Source organism: Engystomops pustulosus, chromosome 6 (genome assembly GCF_040894005.1).
Source record: "Engystomops pustulosus chromosome 6, aEngPut4.maternal, whole genome shotgun sequence".
Classification (NCBI taxonomy): Eukaryota; Metazoa; Chordata; class Amphibia; order Anura; family Leptodactylidae; genus Engystomops; species Engystomops pustulosus.
The window spans coordinates 167,409,286-167,421,977 of record NC_092416.1 but is presented as its reverse complement, the minus strand read 5'-3'; the positions used below and the strand labels follow the sequence as shown (position 1 = coordinate 167,421,977).

Here is a 12,692-nt window from a genome sequence, read left to right as displayed (position 1 = left end):
CATTCACAGCATCTAGCGTCATAGGTGCTTCGATTGAGATAGTTTTCTTATGTCTCAATGCACCCATAACTTTTTTATAATTCAGTGTTATGTGTAATTCTGGGACAGGCTGACATTTTCATAGATGCCATTTTGGGAATAATTCAAGCATTTGATCACTTTTTATTATAGTGGCAAAATGTTGGAAAAGCTGCAATTTGGACATTTTTTTTTCAGTTACGGGGTTAATTTTTATGTTTTGATAGATCGGGCAATTTGGGATGCTGGGATTGTTTACATGCTTATGATTTTATTTGGTTATTTATATTTGCATTCTATGGGGTTGATTTTAATTTCCTTTTCAAAAGAAAAATGTTATACTTTTTTTTCAGTCCTTTAGGCTGTTTGAACCCTAGGGGGTCTGATCACAATATACTGCAATACAACTGAACATATTGCTCTTGCTCAGTGTGGCGGCTTTCACGGCAACCCATGTGCACCTCCTGATGCCCCCAATGTGGCAGCAAACTCAGTTTAGGTAAACCAGTCATCATCAATCCCAGCACCTAATATGTTCTTTGCTGTGAATGTGTCAACATGGCAGTATAACACAGCAGACACCTGCCATGTATGGAGAGGGCTTATCTTGTGAACTATCTCCATATTGGCTTAATAACAACACAATCACATTTACATTGTGGTGGATGTAAAGGAAAGGTTAATGAAAATTCATGGTCTGGGCTCCTACATAGAACTCCCGCCTGTTATATGTTATAACTCTGCATTTCATGCAAAAATTAAACTTCAATGCTGACACAGAATCTCCCCACATCATTATTCATTGTCAGATGCTGCTGGACTCACTGTACAGCACAGAGCAGTCTTCTCCCTAGATAAAGGGAAAGAATAAAGCAGCTATTGTTAGTACTGGAATAAGATATTAGCTGTCAACTTGGCTGCTGACCCCCAAAAATAGCGCACAATTATCAAAGCCTCTAAATGTTATATGTAAATAAAATTTGTAATTGAATCTACCAGCAGTAACTATAGATATAAGATTTTTATAAGTATATTGTTGTGCATCTGTGTTAGTAGCAATAGGACAGTGAAAATGTATTTATATTGCAGGATTGTAGCTGGACTTGAAGCACTGATATGCAAGATCCCTTCACTGAACACAGCACTACCTCCCCTCTTGCAATATCAAGCTTCTGGTTAGATATTACAGCTGAGGGCAGGGGCTGAGGAGTAGTTTGATTAGAAAGAGCAAACACAACAGTGTAAGGACACTCCCTCAGTTGTTCCAAGTACAGCTACAACCCTGAAATATACATTCATTCACAGTCCTGCTGCTACTAACTACATACACAAAGTTATGGTAACTCAGATCTCAGGGCCAATTCCTAACATTGTCTACAGCTTTCTAAGGTAAAAACCGCTGGTAGACTCCCTTATAGAGAGATCCCTGTCTTAGAATAGGCCATCGATTTCTACGAGGTTGTGAGAAACAGCCCTATGCACAATGTATGGAGCAGCAGTGAGAATCCCTTCCTGATGCTCTACAGAACCTTCTGCCCATGATGGTCGTAGAGTGAGAAGAACCAGGTCAGGACCACAAATCTAATGATCGCAGAATCCACCGACCAGAGGTCCTAAGGGTTTTCCAGCTTATATTTATGGATATCTCATGGATCACAGGCCGGTGGGAGTGCGACACTTAGGACCACCAGAGATCAGCTGATTCTAAACCCCTCCAGTGTGGGAATCAGTGGTCAAGCTCTGTTATTGCGGTTTAGTAACATTTTGGGAGCCCTTCATCAGCTTCTAGATTATAGACCCTAGTAGCCCATAAGGTATTAGAGCCTAAACCTACTAGCTACGTTTTAGTAAATCATTAAAGATCCAATTCACTGAAGCTTCACCAAATTTTTCAAAAGTTTTGGGGTTTTAATCGAATTGTCCCAAAGTGACGTTGATTCAGTTCTTCTGGAAATCGGCATATAACCAATTTAAGGACAGTGGGTCAGTGGTTAGCATTGCAGCCTTGCAGCACTGGGGACCTCAGTTCAAGTCCCATCCAGGTCAACATCTGCTAAGAGTTTGTATGTTCTCTCCGTGTTTGTGTGGGTTTCCTCTGGGTCCTCCGGTTTCCTCCCACACTCCAAAACATAGTGGTAGGTTGAGTAGATTGTGAGCCCTAAGGGGACAGGGACTGCTTTGGTAAACTCCGTGCAGCGCTGTGTAATCTGTATGCACTATATAAATAAAGGAATTATTATTAAGAAAACCAATTTAAGGAAATCTAACACTTACACAAATGAAAAATTCTGTCGATAAAGAAGAACTATGTTTATGTTGCTAGCAAATTAGAGCAACATCGTTTCCCTCAAAGCCAATAAGAAGAAATTAGAATTTGACTTAGTGCCGTAAAGCCGATTTATTAAACATCTATGAATCAATCGATTTGCTGATTTGTAGACCAACTACAGGCGGTCCCCTACTTAAGGACACCCGACTTACAGACAACTCATAGTTACAGACAGACCCCTCTGACCTCTGGTGAAGCTCTCTGGATGCTTTACTATAGTCCCAGGCTGCAATGATCAGCTGTAAGATGTCTGTAATGAAGCTTTATTGATAACCCTTGGTCCCATTACAGCAAAAAATGTTTAAATTGCAATTGTCACTGGGGCCATTTTTTTTTTTGTCTGGATCTACAATTATAAAATATACAGTTTCGACTTACATACAAATTCAACTTAAGAACAAACCTCCAGACCCTATCTTGTACGTAACCTGGGGACTGCCTGTATATACAGTATACATAACTGTTGCCCCCCCAATCCACCCCTATGGAGCAAGACATTCACAACTTTATGGCTGTTATCAATATTATGCGATGAGCTAATTACGTAGGCGAAGTATGTGAAAAGAAGAGAGAACATGACACATTCCTTCTCACATATGTAAATGCAAAAACGAAAAGACGAGTTTGGGCAAGAAACATAGGATGTCAGCGGAGCAGCTGCCCGGCGCATGTCACAGCTTCCTGGAGCTGCCGGAGTATTTTATTTTTTTACTTCTTCTTATTCACGTTAAGAAGAGTTTACAAGTGCCTTGGGTCGCAAAAAGTTCACCCGTTTCTGCGACAAATCTTAAATGTTTAGTTATGCTCAACAGGACCCCATTCAGATCTGCACCAAATATACTTGGTTCCCTGAGGATTTTTTTGGAGTGGTTGTCACTATCTAGGACCACCTCTATATATATCGGCTACATTCACACTGCCATATGGGGGACGTATATACGGCCGATGTATATGCTCCATATATACGTCCCCCATAGACGGCAATGGGCACACAACGCCCTATGGAGCGGTACGGTGCCGCATGTGTGCAGCACCGTGCCGGAAAGTAAGATAGGACATGTCCAATCTTTCTCCGGAATGTGGCGCCATGTGCCATATATCACTATGGAGAGGGGCGGGGTGAACGGCGCTCATCCCCTCCTCCTCTCCTGGGCGCTAACGTCTGCCCGCTGTGCTACGGTATGGCGGACCTGCGTTAGTGTGAATATAGCCTAAAGGCGTTGCCGCACGTCCCATTTTTGGTCTGTTTTAAAGCATGCATTTTCAGTCCGTTTGAAAACGCATGCGTTTTTAAAACACATCCGTTTTTGACCGTTTACCAAAATGGTAAACGCATGGTAAGCAGTCAAAAATGCCCCGTGTGGCATCTCCCTCATAATACAGGACTACGGCCGATATGGGCATGAGAATTAGTAGGCCCTGCTGCTCTGGTATCGATAGAAACTTCTAGGAGCAGCTGTGTAATGGGGGAGCAACGTGTCTGGGATACATACACAGGAGGTTAACACTGAATGAGGATGTCTACTATGCCACCCGAGGGAGAACAAAGAAATTAAACTTTGCAGACAAAGCTGTACTAGGTGGGACAGGTTTGTGCAAAATCTCTTCCATCCTCTGACTACACTGCACATGATACATATACTGGAGACTCTGCAGACACATGTAGGGTTTTTTTTCTCACAGATTCAGGATAAACAAAACTTGTTGGCCAACTTCCTGTGCCAGATGTTTTATGACTGCACCACACCCCGGATATTGTCAAAAAAGATACAAAAAATAATCTGATGGTAAATACTAATAGTCTCATAAAACAGATCGGAGACTTTTGTTTACTATAATTGTATTTGCTACTAAGGGGGTGTTTGATATTTTGGATATTGATGGGTGGCCCTATAATACAGGATATGGAGGGCTGATCCTATACTACCACATATGCAACGGTGACCCTGTACTACAAGATATGGATGGGTGATCCTACAATACAGAATATGAATGATGACCCTATAATACAAGATATGAATGATGACCCTATAATAGAGAATATGGATGGATGACCCTATAATACAAGATATGGAGGGGTGACCCTGTAATACAGGATATGAATGATGTCCCTATAATCCAAGATATGAATGGCGAGCCTATAATAGAGAATATGGATGGATGACCCTGTAATAGAAGATATGGAGGGTTGACCCTATAATACAGGATATGAACGATGACCCTATAATACAAGATATGTAGGGGTGACCGTATAATACAAGATATCTAGGGGTGACCCTATAATACAGGATATGGATGGGTGACGCTATAATACAGGGATTGTAGGGGTGACCCTATAATACAAGATATGAATGGTGACCCTATAATACAAGATATGGAGGGGTGACCCTACAATACAGGATATGAATGATGACTCTATAATACAAGATGTATGGATGACCCTATAATACAGGATATGAATGGTGATCCTATAATAAAGGATATGTATGGATGACCCTATAATACAGGATATGAATGGTGATCCTATAATACGGGATATGTATGGATGACCCTATAATACAAGATATGGAGGGGTGACCCTATAATACAGGGTATGGATGGGTGACCCTATAAAACAAGATATTGATTGGTGACCCTATAATACAAGATATGAAAGGTTGACCCTACAATAATATATAAAGGGGTGATCCTACAATACGATGGACCCTACATTATGGATGTATTACACTATTATACAAGATAAGGATGGGTGACCCTATAATACAAGATATGGAGGGGTGACCCTATAATACAGGGTATGGATGGGTGACCCTACAAAACAAGATATTGATTAGTGATCCTATAATACAAGATATGAAGGGTTTACCCTACAATGCAATATGAAGGGGTGACCCTACAATATGGATGGATGACCCTATAATACAGGATATGGAGGGATGACCCTATAATCCAAGATAAGGATGGTTGACCCTACAATACAGGATATGGATGGGTGACCTAGTAAATAAAGAATTATCATAATAATGTGAAATACAGTAGTACTGAGAATATATATATGTATCCATTCTGTATTCTACAATTCTCAGAATTCCACAACTCTCTTCCCACCATTGTCAGTTTCGGCCCCTTCCCCTGACCCCTGTGGTGCTTTTCATTGTTATTCCTATGGAATTAACCCATTCCTGTATAATGACCCCGCTGTAACATGTGACAATGTTGATATACACTGGTGATTATGTGTAGAGCAGACAGGATCAGACAGTTCGGGGGGGGGGGGGGGGGGCGGTTGGTTGGTGTTTGGTAGGACAATAATTAGTTTATGGAAAGGACTAATAATCCTGTCAATCATCAGCGCGGCTGCAAACTGCACCAGGAAGCTGCTCTGCCGCAGGCTACAGGGAGAATTATTCCGATGTAAACAACTTTTTCCTATGTGATCTTATAATGAATCTAATTTACTTACCTAAAACCACTGGCTGCTTATGTTTCAGAAATATTATCGTTAAAAAAAAGCTTTTATTTTTTTACATTCTTCTCACTTTGTAAATGTACAGCAACAAGGAGGTCAGTGACAGCGGAAGAAAGTCCAAGGTGGTTGTGACCACTTCTGCTTTTTTCATTATTGCTTTTTTTCTGCAGTTTTTAGAGGTTTGAGCTTTGAAAACACAGGAAAGTACTTAAAGGGGTCGTCCACTTTCAGCAAATAATTGATATGGTTTGTGTAAGGAAAAGTTTTCCAATATACTTTCCGCATAAATTCATTCTGTTTACTAGATCTCTGCTTGCTGTGCTGCTATAGAAAGCTTCTATGTTTACTTCCAGTGGGTAGAAACCTGTCCATGGTCATGTGATGTCACACAGGTGCAGGGCTCATTATTATCACAGAGAATAATCAGAGCTGTGTGATATAACGAGCCGTGCACTTGTGTGACTATGGTCAGATTTCTAGGGACTGGAAGCAAATATAAAAGCTTCCTATAGAATGGCAGCAAGCAGAGCTCTAGAAAACTGTGAGGAATTGTTAAGTATATTGAAAAATTGTATAACCTTATCAATTATTTGCTGAAAGTGGACAACCCCTTTAAATGTTTTATTTTTCCAGGTTCATGATGACTTTATCCATAGGACAATCCATGTTTTACCGGACATAGGAGAGGGCGCCGGCAGCTGAGGCCCCGAATATTTTTGGTATCGATGACCTACCCTTAGTCAATCAGGACCTTTACCACCTTCGCCAACTCTGAGCCCTTTAATAATTGCCACTGATTGTAGCAGAGTTGGAACGTTTATTCTCCAGCTACCACCATTCCCAATTATTTGCATCCTCCCTACTGTCAGATGGGTGGAGCCAGGCCGTCTTCTCCAGCCTAGGATTAGCCATTGGCCAGTAGAGAGCCTAACAGACCTGCTTGTCTTTATGTGTGTGTATATTTACATGTACAGTATATTTATTACTAGTAAATATTTACAGCTGAAACAGAAGTTTCCATTCACTATATAAAAAGACAACTATGATGTTTTTATCATTATCTGACATGAATTAGGATGGACCTTTCCCGTTTTAGGTCACTTAGGATAACAAAAATTATTTATATGTGCCAAATGCCAGAATAATAAGAGAGAGGAAACGTGTTAAGGCACTTTTATGACTTTCTGCAAAGTCAAAAGTTTACAGACACTAAGATTATTATGTCTGAACAATTTATGACAGCCCATATGATGATGTCACATCTTTGGAAGCTTCTGATTTGAATTAATTAGAGACGTCCCTGTGGGTGTATTTGAAGGCACACCTGTAACACATTGGGGCAGATTTACTTACCCGGTTCAATCGCGATCCAGCGGCGCTGGATTCGGGTCCGGCTGGGATTTATTAAGGTAGTTCCTCCGACGTCCACCAGGTGGCGCTGCTGCGCTGAAAAGCATCAGAACGTGCTGGAGTTCACCGAGCCGGGCTGAGTGAAGGTAAGTGCAAGCTCCACGACAGATTTTTTGTTTTAAATGCGGCGGTTTTTCCGAATCCGTCGGGTTTTCGTTCGGCCACGCCCCCCGTTTTCCGTCGCATGCATGCCAGTGCCGATGCGCCACAATCCGATCGCGTGCGCCAAAATCCCGGGGCAATTCAGGGGAAATCGGCGCAAATCGGAAATATTCGGGTAACACGTCGGGAAAACGCGAATCGGGCCCTTAGTAAATGACCCCCAATGTTTCTTTGTGTAACATCATGGGAAAGTCAAGATATCAGGATCAGAATTGTGGACTTGCACAACTCTGGTTCATCCTTGGGTGCAATTTCCAGATTCCTGAAGGTGCCTCGTTTATCTGTACAAAGAATTATGCACAAGTACAAAGAAGCCATCATACCATCCAGGAAGGAGATGAATGTGCTTTGTCCTAAATGTGTATATCAATCCAAGAACAAAAGCAAAAGAGCTTGTGAGGATGGTAAGAGTCTGTCATTATCCACTCATGTTTGCAAATTCACAGGAACAAACATGTTCATTTTTGGAAACATCTCCCGAGGTCTGATAAAAATAAAATGGAACCATTTGACCTTACTGACCATCACTATGTTTCAAGGGAAAAGGAAGAAGCCTGGGACTGAGAAAATCATCCCAACTGTGACACACAGGGGGCAGCATCATGTGGTGGGGGGACAGGTGCACTTAAAGGATGAAGGACTTTGTGCAAATGAGCCTAAGGGGCTCCAGGCTCCATAGGTGTTAATGGTGCCTGGAGCCCCTGAGGCTCATTTGCATACAGTCTATCATCCTGTGGTAGATGTCCTTTAACACAATATATGGATCATAAGGAGAGAACATTATGTAGCAAATACTGAAGAACATCTCAGGACATCAGCCAGGAAGGTAAAAATAAAAACTTGGGAGCAAGAGGGTCCTCCAAATGGACAATGACCCGAAGCTACCACCAAACTGGTTAGAAAGTGGCTAAAGGAGCAAAGCTGAAAAGGCTGATGCGAGCAAGGCGACTAAAAACACTGCTCAGCTACACCAATTCTGTCAGGAGAGGCGGGCCCATGTTCCTACCAATTTTTATAATTATGCTAATGAGCAAGAACTGCTACCGTGGTTTCCACAGCCCCTCTGTGCTTCACAGGCAGTTACACTGTCTCACCTCTCCTCTTTTAGCACTTCCCCCCTCCCTCTGTCTGCTGTAAGTGCTCCTGCACAGTGTAACAGCCTGTGAAGCTGCAGCATGGAGGGTCTCTTGTAACACCCCACAGCCCTTCTGGCTCATTAGCATAACTTTAAAAGTTGATTTTAGAAGGAAGGAGGGCAGGAATAACAAATATGATTAGATTACCACAGTCACGGCGCCTGGATCTGTGAGTCCCTGGTTTATCAGGATGGATAAAAGTTGCTGTACAACACAGAGGAAAAAAAATATTTAAATAAAAATTCTAATATTAATAATTTCAGAACTAGAAAAAAAATGGTTTCTATAAAATCCCACAGTAATAAACCGGCTCCACAGAAACGTGAGAGTGTGAACTGTGCCTGAAACTCCGCATGCCTTCCCCGGGTCACGTGACCCCCTTCCCCAGTCACTGCACTCCCTGCACCATGTGCCACCTGCTGTGGGCACCGGCCATGCTGCCAGGCAGTGAGCGCTACCGCACTGTGTGGATACACCCCAGCTACTATATAAGCCCGAACAGGTTGCGGGGGCGGAGTTTCTATAGTGTAACTAAGCCCTGAGGAATCTTCCACCCCCCCCCTCACAGATGGGATGGTAGCGCTTGACTCAATGCCTGGAGGGGGGTGGATCAAACCAAAGAGTAGGGCGGGGGTGTGCTGAGGGCTGTATTGTATTCAGCTGTCCCATTGTGCAGGGTCAGGGCTGCAGACATGTGTCATTCATTGCAGTCTCTTCCTGAGTCATTTCTCTACAACTTTTCCTGAGTCCTGACTTCCTCAGCCATGTCCTGTACCTCCTCCCCTTAGGTGTACTCAGCGCTGTGCTCAGCAGGCTGTACCTGTGACTGGGGAGGCGTCTCGTCATGTCCGTCACCTTTGTGGACATTCCTGATGTTCAGGAAGACTACAGGTAAGTGCCCGCCAGGTGTGAGGTCAGTGCGAATTGATGTATTGATACGTCTCTTGCTGCTGTCGCACTTTAGGGCGTCTTTGTTTAGTCGCTTGAAGAAAAAACCCTGAAAGTGTTTGCATTTAACATGAACATTTATTCTTTGTGTCGCAAATATCCGTATATGTAATACCGGATCTGTGCTGGTACTGGCGAGATTTGCACAGAAGTTCACACCTGTGTTTTGCTGTCTGTTTAGCAGTTTTCGTTTTGTCATGGTAATAACGGACCCGTTCGTTTTCTCCATTGATTTCATGGGGTCCCTTAGCGTCCGTATTGGCGTAGCAGCTTTGTGAATGGGACCACTAACACTTTCTTGTAACAAATCAAAACACATAGAATTTGGTTTCCATTGATTGATGAAATAAAAGTGGAGTGATTGATATTGGCGCCGTTTCGGCGAAAGAACCGCCATTGAAAGTGTGGCTGGAAGATAACTTCCCTGAGGCTTCTCCACATGCAAAACATTGTCCCTTATTCAAGGATCTTTCACATTGGCGTTGTTTTTCACATCCCTGGTTCAGTGATTTTCACTGTGTCTAAGGCCCCTTCCACACTTGCGTTGCAGATCACGTCAGAGTCTGATCAGGGAGCGATCAGGGTTTGGTCAGTGAAAAACTGACATTTTGCATCAGAGTGCAATCAGTTTTCAGTCAGAGTTTGTTCAGGACTGAGCTCTATCTTTTCTATGGCAATTGATGCATGAAAAACGTATTGCACTTGCGTGTGTCTCAGAGTGCGATGCGTTTTTGATGCGTCTCCACAGACTTGTATGGTGCGTTTTATGGTGCAAAAGTAGAGCATGCCGAGATTTAAACGCACGTGTGTGCTGAAAAAAAATGCAAGTCTGAAAAGACCCATTGATTACAATGGGTCAGAGTTCAATGCGCGTCAAAAGCACGTGCTTGAAAAAAACCGTGCGTGAAAAACGCAAGTGTGAAAGGGGCCTTAGAGAGCTATTGTTTTCTATGTTTCCACATTGGGTTTATTTTCTTTTTTCCAAGGATCCGTTGTCTGTGGAATAATATTTTCACTGATGCGGATCACGGAAGGCAATAGTAGTCTATGGGCAATAGTAGTCACGTGGCGTTTTCGTCGGGTTTTTTTAAACGCAACGAAAACGCCACGTGGGAAGGCGCCCTATGGGTCTGCACTGATGAGGCTGAGAATCTTGTGTTGTGTTTTTCTAACCAGTGTTAAACCTTCAGTTTTTCTTTTGCGGACATAGAACAAAAACACGAGCAGAACATATGCCCAATGGACACGCAATCTGTATTTTCAATAATTGAATGGGCAGCAGGTCAGGATCTTATTGGAAAGTCTTGGAGATAGCTGAAAATTAGTGGAGCAGCATTTCCTGTGCTCGTGCTGCTGCTTCATTCTTTAGAGCAGTGTTCCCCAACCACCCAGCCGCGGAGCACCTGGTCCTGGGCCGCAGCTGAACTCTATGGTAAAAAATTTTAAAATCCAATACTCACCTTTACCTTTTTCCCCGCAGCTGCCTTCTCCCATTTCACTTCTCTTCCAGGTTAATACACGGCTCTATTGACAATAGAACCTTGCATTAATGTGGAAGAGAAGTGAAAGAACAGAAGGCAACTGCGGGGGGAAAAGGTAAAGGTGAGTATTGGATTTTTATTTGGCCGGGAAAGGGGACATTGAGAGAGGGGGTATGCTGCAATGAGGAAAGGGGGCATTGAAGGAGGGAGGTATGGTGCAGGAAAGAGGGCATTGAAGGAGGGGGCATGCTGCAGGAAAGCGGGCATTGAATGGGGGACATACTGCTTAAGAAAGGGGCATGCGGCAGGAAAGGGCATTGAAGGAGGGGGAATGCTGCAGGAAAGAGGGCATTGAAGGAGGAGGGCATGCTGCAGGAAAGAGGGCATTGCAGGAGGGGGGCATGCTGCAGGAAAGAGGCCATTGAAGGAGGGGGGCATGCTGCAGGAAAGAGGGCATTGCAGGAGGGGGGCATGCTGCAGGAAAGAGGCCATTGAAGGAGGGGGGCATGCTGCAGGAAAGAGGGCATTGCAGGAGGGGGGCATGCTGCAGGAAAGAGGCCATTGAAGGAGGGGGGCATGCTGCAGGAAAGAGGCCATTGAAGGAGGGGGGCATGCTGCAGGAAAGAGGGCATTGAATGAGGGGGGCATGCTGCAGGAAAGAGGCCATTGAAGGAGGGGGGCATGCTGCAGGAAAGAGGCCATTGAAGGAGGGGGGCATGCTGCAGGAAAGAGGCCATTGAAGGAGGGGGCATGCTGCAGGAAAGAGGGCATTGAATGGGGGACATACTGCTTAAGAAAGGGGCATGCGGCAGGAAAGAGGGCATTGAAGGAGGGGGGCATGCTGCAGGAAAGAGGCCATTGCAGGAGGGGGGCATGCTGCAGGAAAGAGGCCATTGCAGGAGGGGGGCATGCTGCAGGAAAGAGGCCATTGAAGGAGGGGGGCATGCTGCAGGAAAGAGGCCATTGAAGGAGGGGGGCATGCTGCAGGAAAGAGGCCATTGAAGGAGGGGGCATGCTGCAGGAAAGAGGGCATTGAATGGGGGACATACTGCTTAAGAAAGGGGCATGCGGCAGGAAAGAGGGCATTGAAGGAGGGGGGCATGCTGCAGGAAAGAGGCCATTGAAGGAGGGGGGCATGCTGCAGGAAAGAGGCCATTGCAGGAGGGGGCATGCTGCAGGAAAGAGGCCATTGCAGGAGGGGGGCATGCTGCAGGAAAGAGGCCATTGAAGGAGGGGGGCATGCTGCAGGAAAGAGGCCATTGAAGGAGGGGGGCATGCTGCAGGAAAGAGGCCATTGAAGGAGGGGGGGCAGCTACAGTAAAGGGGACATTGGAGCGGAACATGCTGCAGGAAAGAGAACAATGGAAGCAGGGGAGGCATCAAACAGAAAAGGAGACAATATAAGTGGGGGGGGGGGACTTCTTCAGGAAATGGGACAATATAAGCCAGGTTCATGGGCAGTTATGGTGGTGTGCGCAAATATACATTTTTGGCCAGACAACAGAAAAAACCCACCCACCGGTCCTTGGAGAAAATGTATTCTCACAGCCGGTCCCTGGGCAAAATAAAGGAAATGCTGTAGAGGAAATGGGATCATTGAGTGCATTGGTGGGAAACCTATAGCACCCAGGCCATCGCCCCAGCGAGGGGTTTGAGTGACTCATTTTTGTTTTTTTCCTCTGCCTTTTGGTCTATTTGTGCTGTTATATTTTTACTATTGTGGATTATCAATAAAGACA

At 44.3% G+C, this 12,692-nt stretch overlaps 1 protein-coding gene across 2 annotated transcripts in view; it reads left to right on the top strand.

The window, feature by feature from the left end:
• Positions 1 to 12,692, top strand: part of TMC6 (transmembrane channel like 6) — a 33,040-nt gene that overhangs the window by 1,181 nt on the left and 19,167 nt on the right. The window contains exon 2 of one of the 2 annotated variants that reach the window (XM_072112263.1): positions 9,313 to 9,415. In XM_072112263.1, the coding sequence (XP_071968364.1) occupies positions 9,369 to 9,415 (47 nt within the window). In that variant the 5' untranslated portion in view covers positions 9,313 to 9,368. Of the gene's footprint in view, positions 1 to 9,048; positions 9,416 to 12,692 lie in introns of those variants that run through there. The other variant, XM_072112262.1, reaches the window with a different exon arrangement.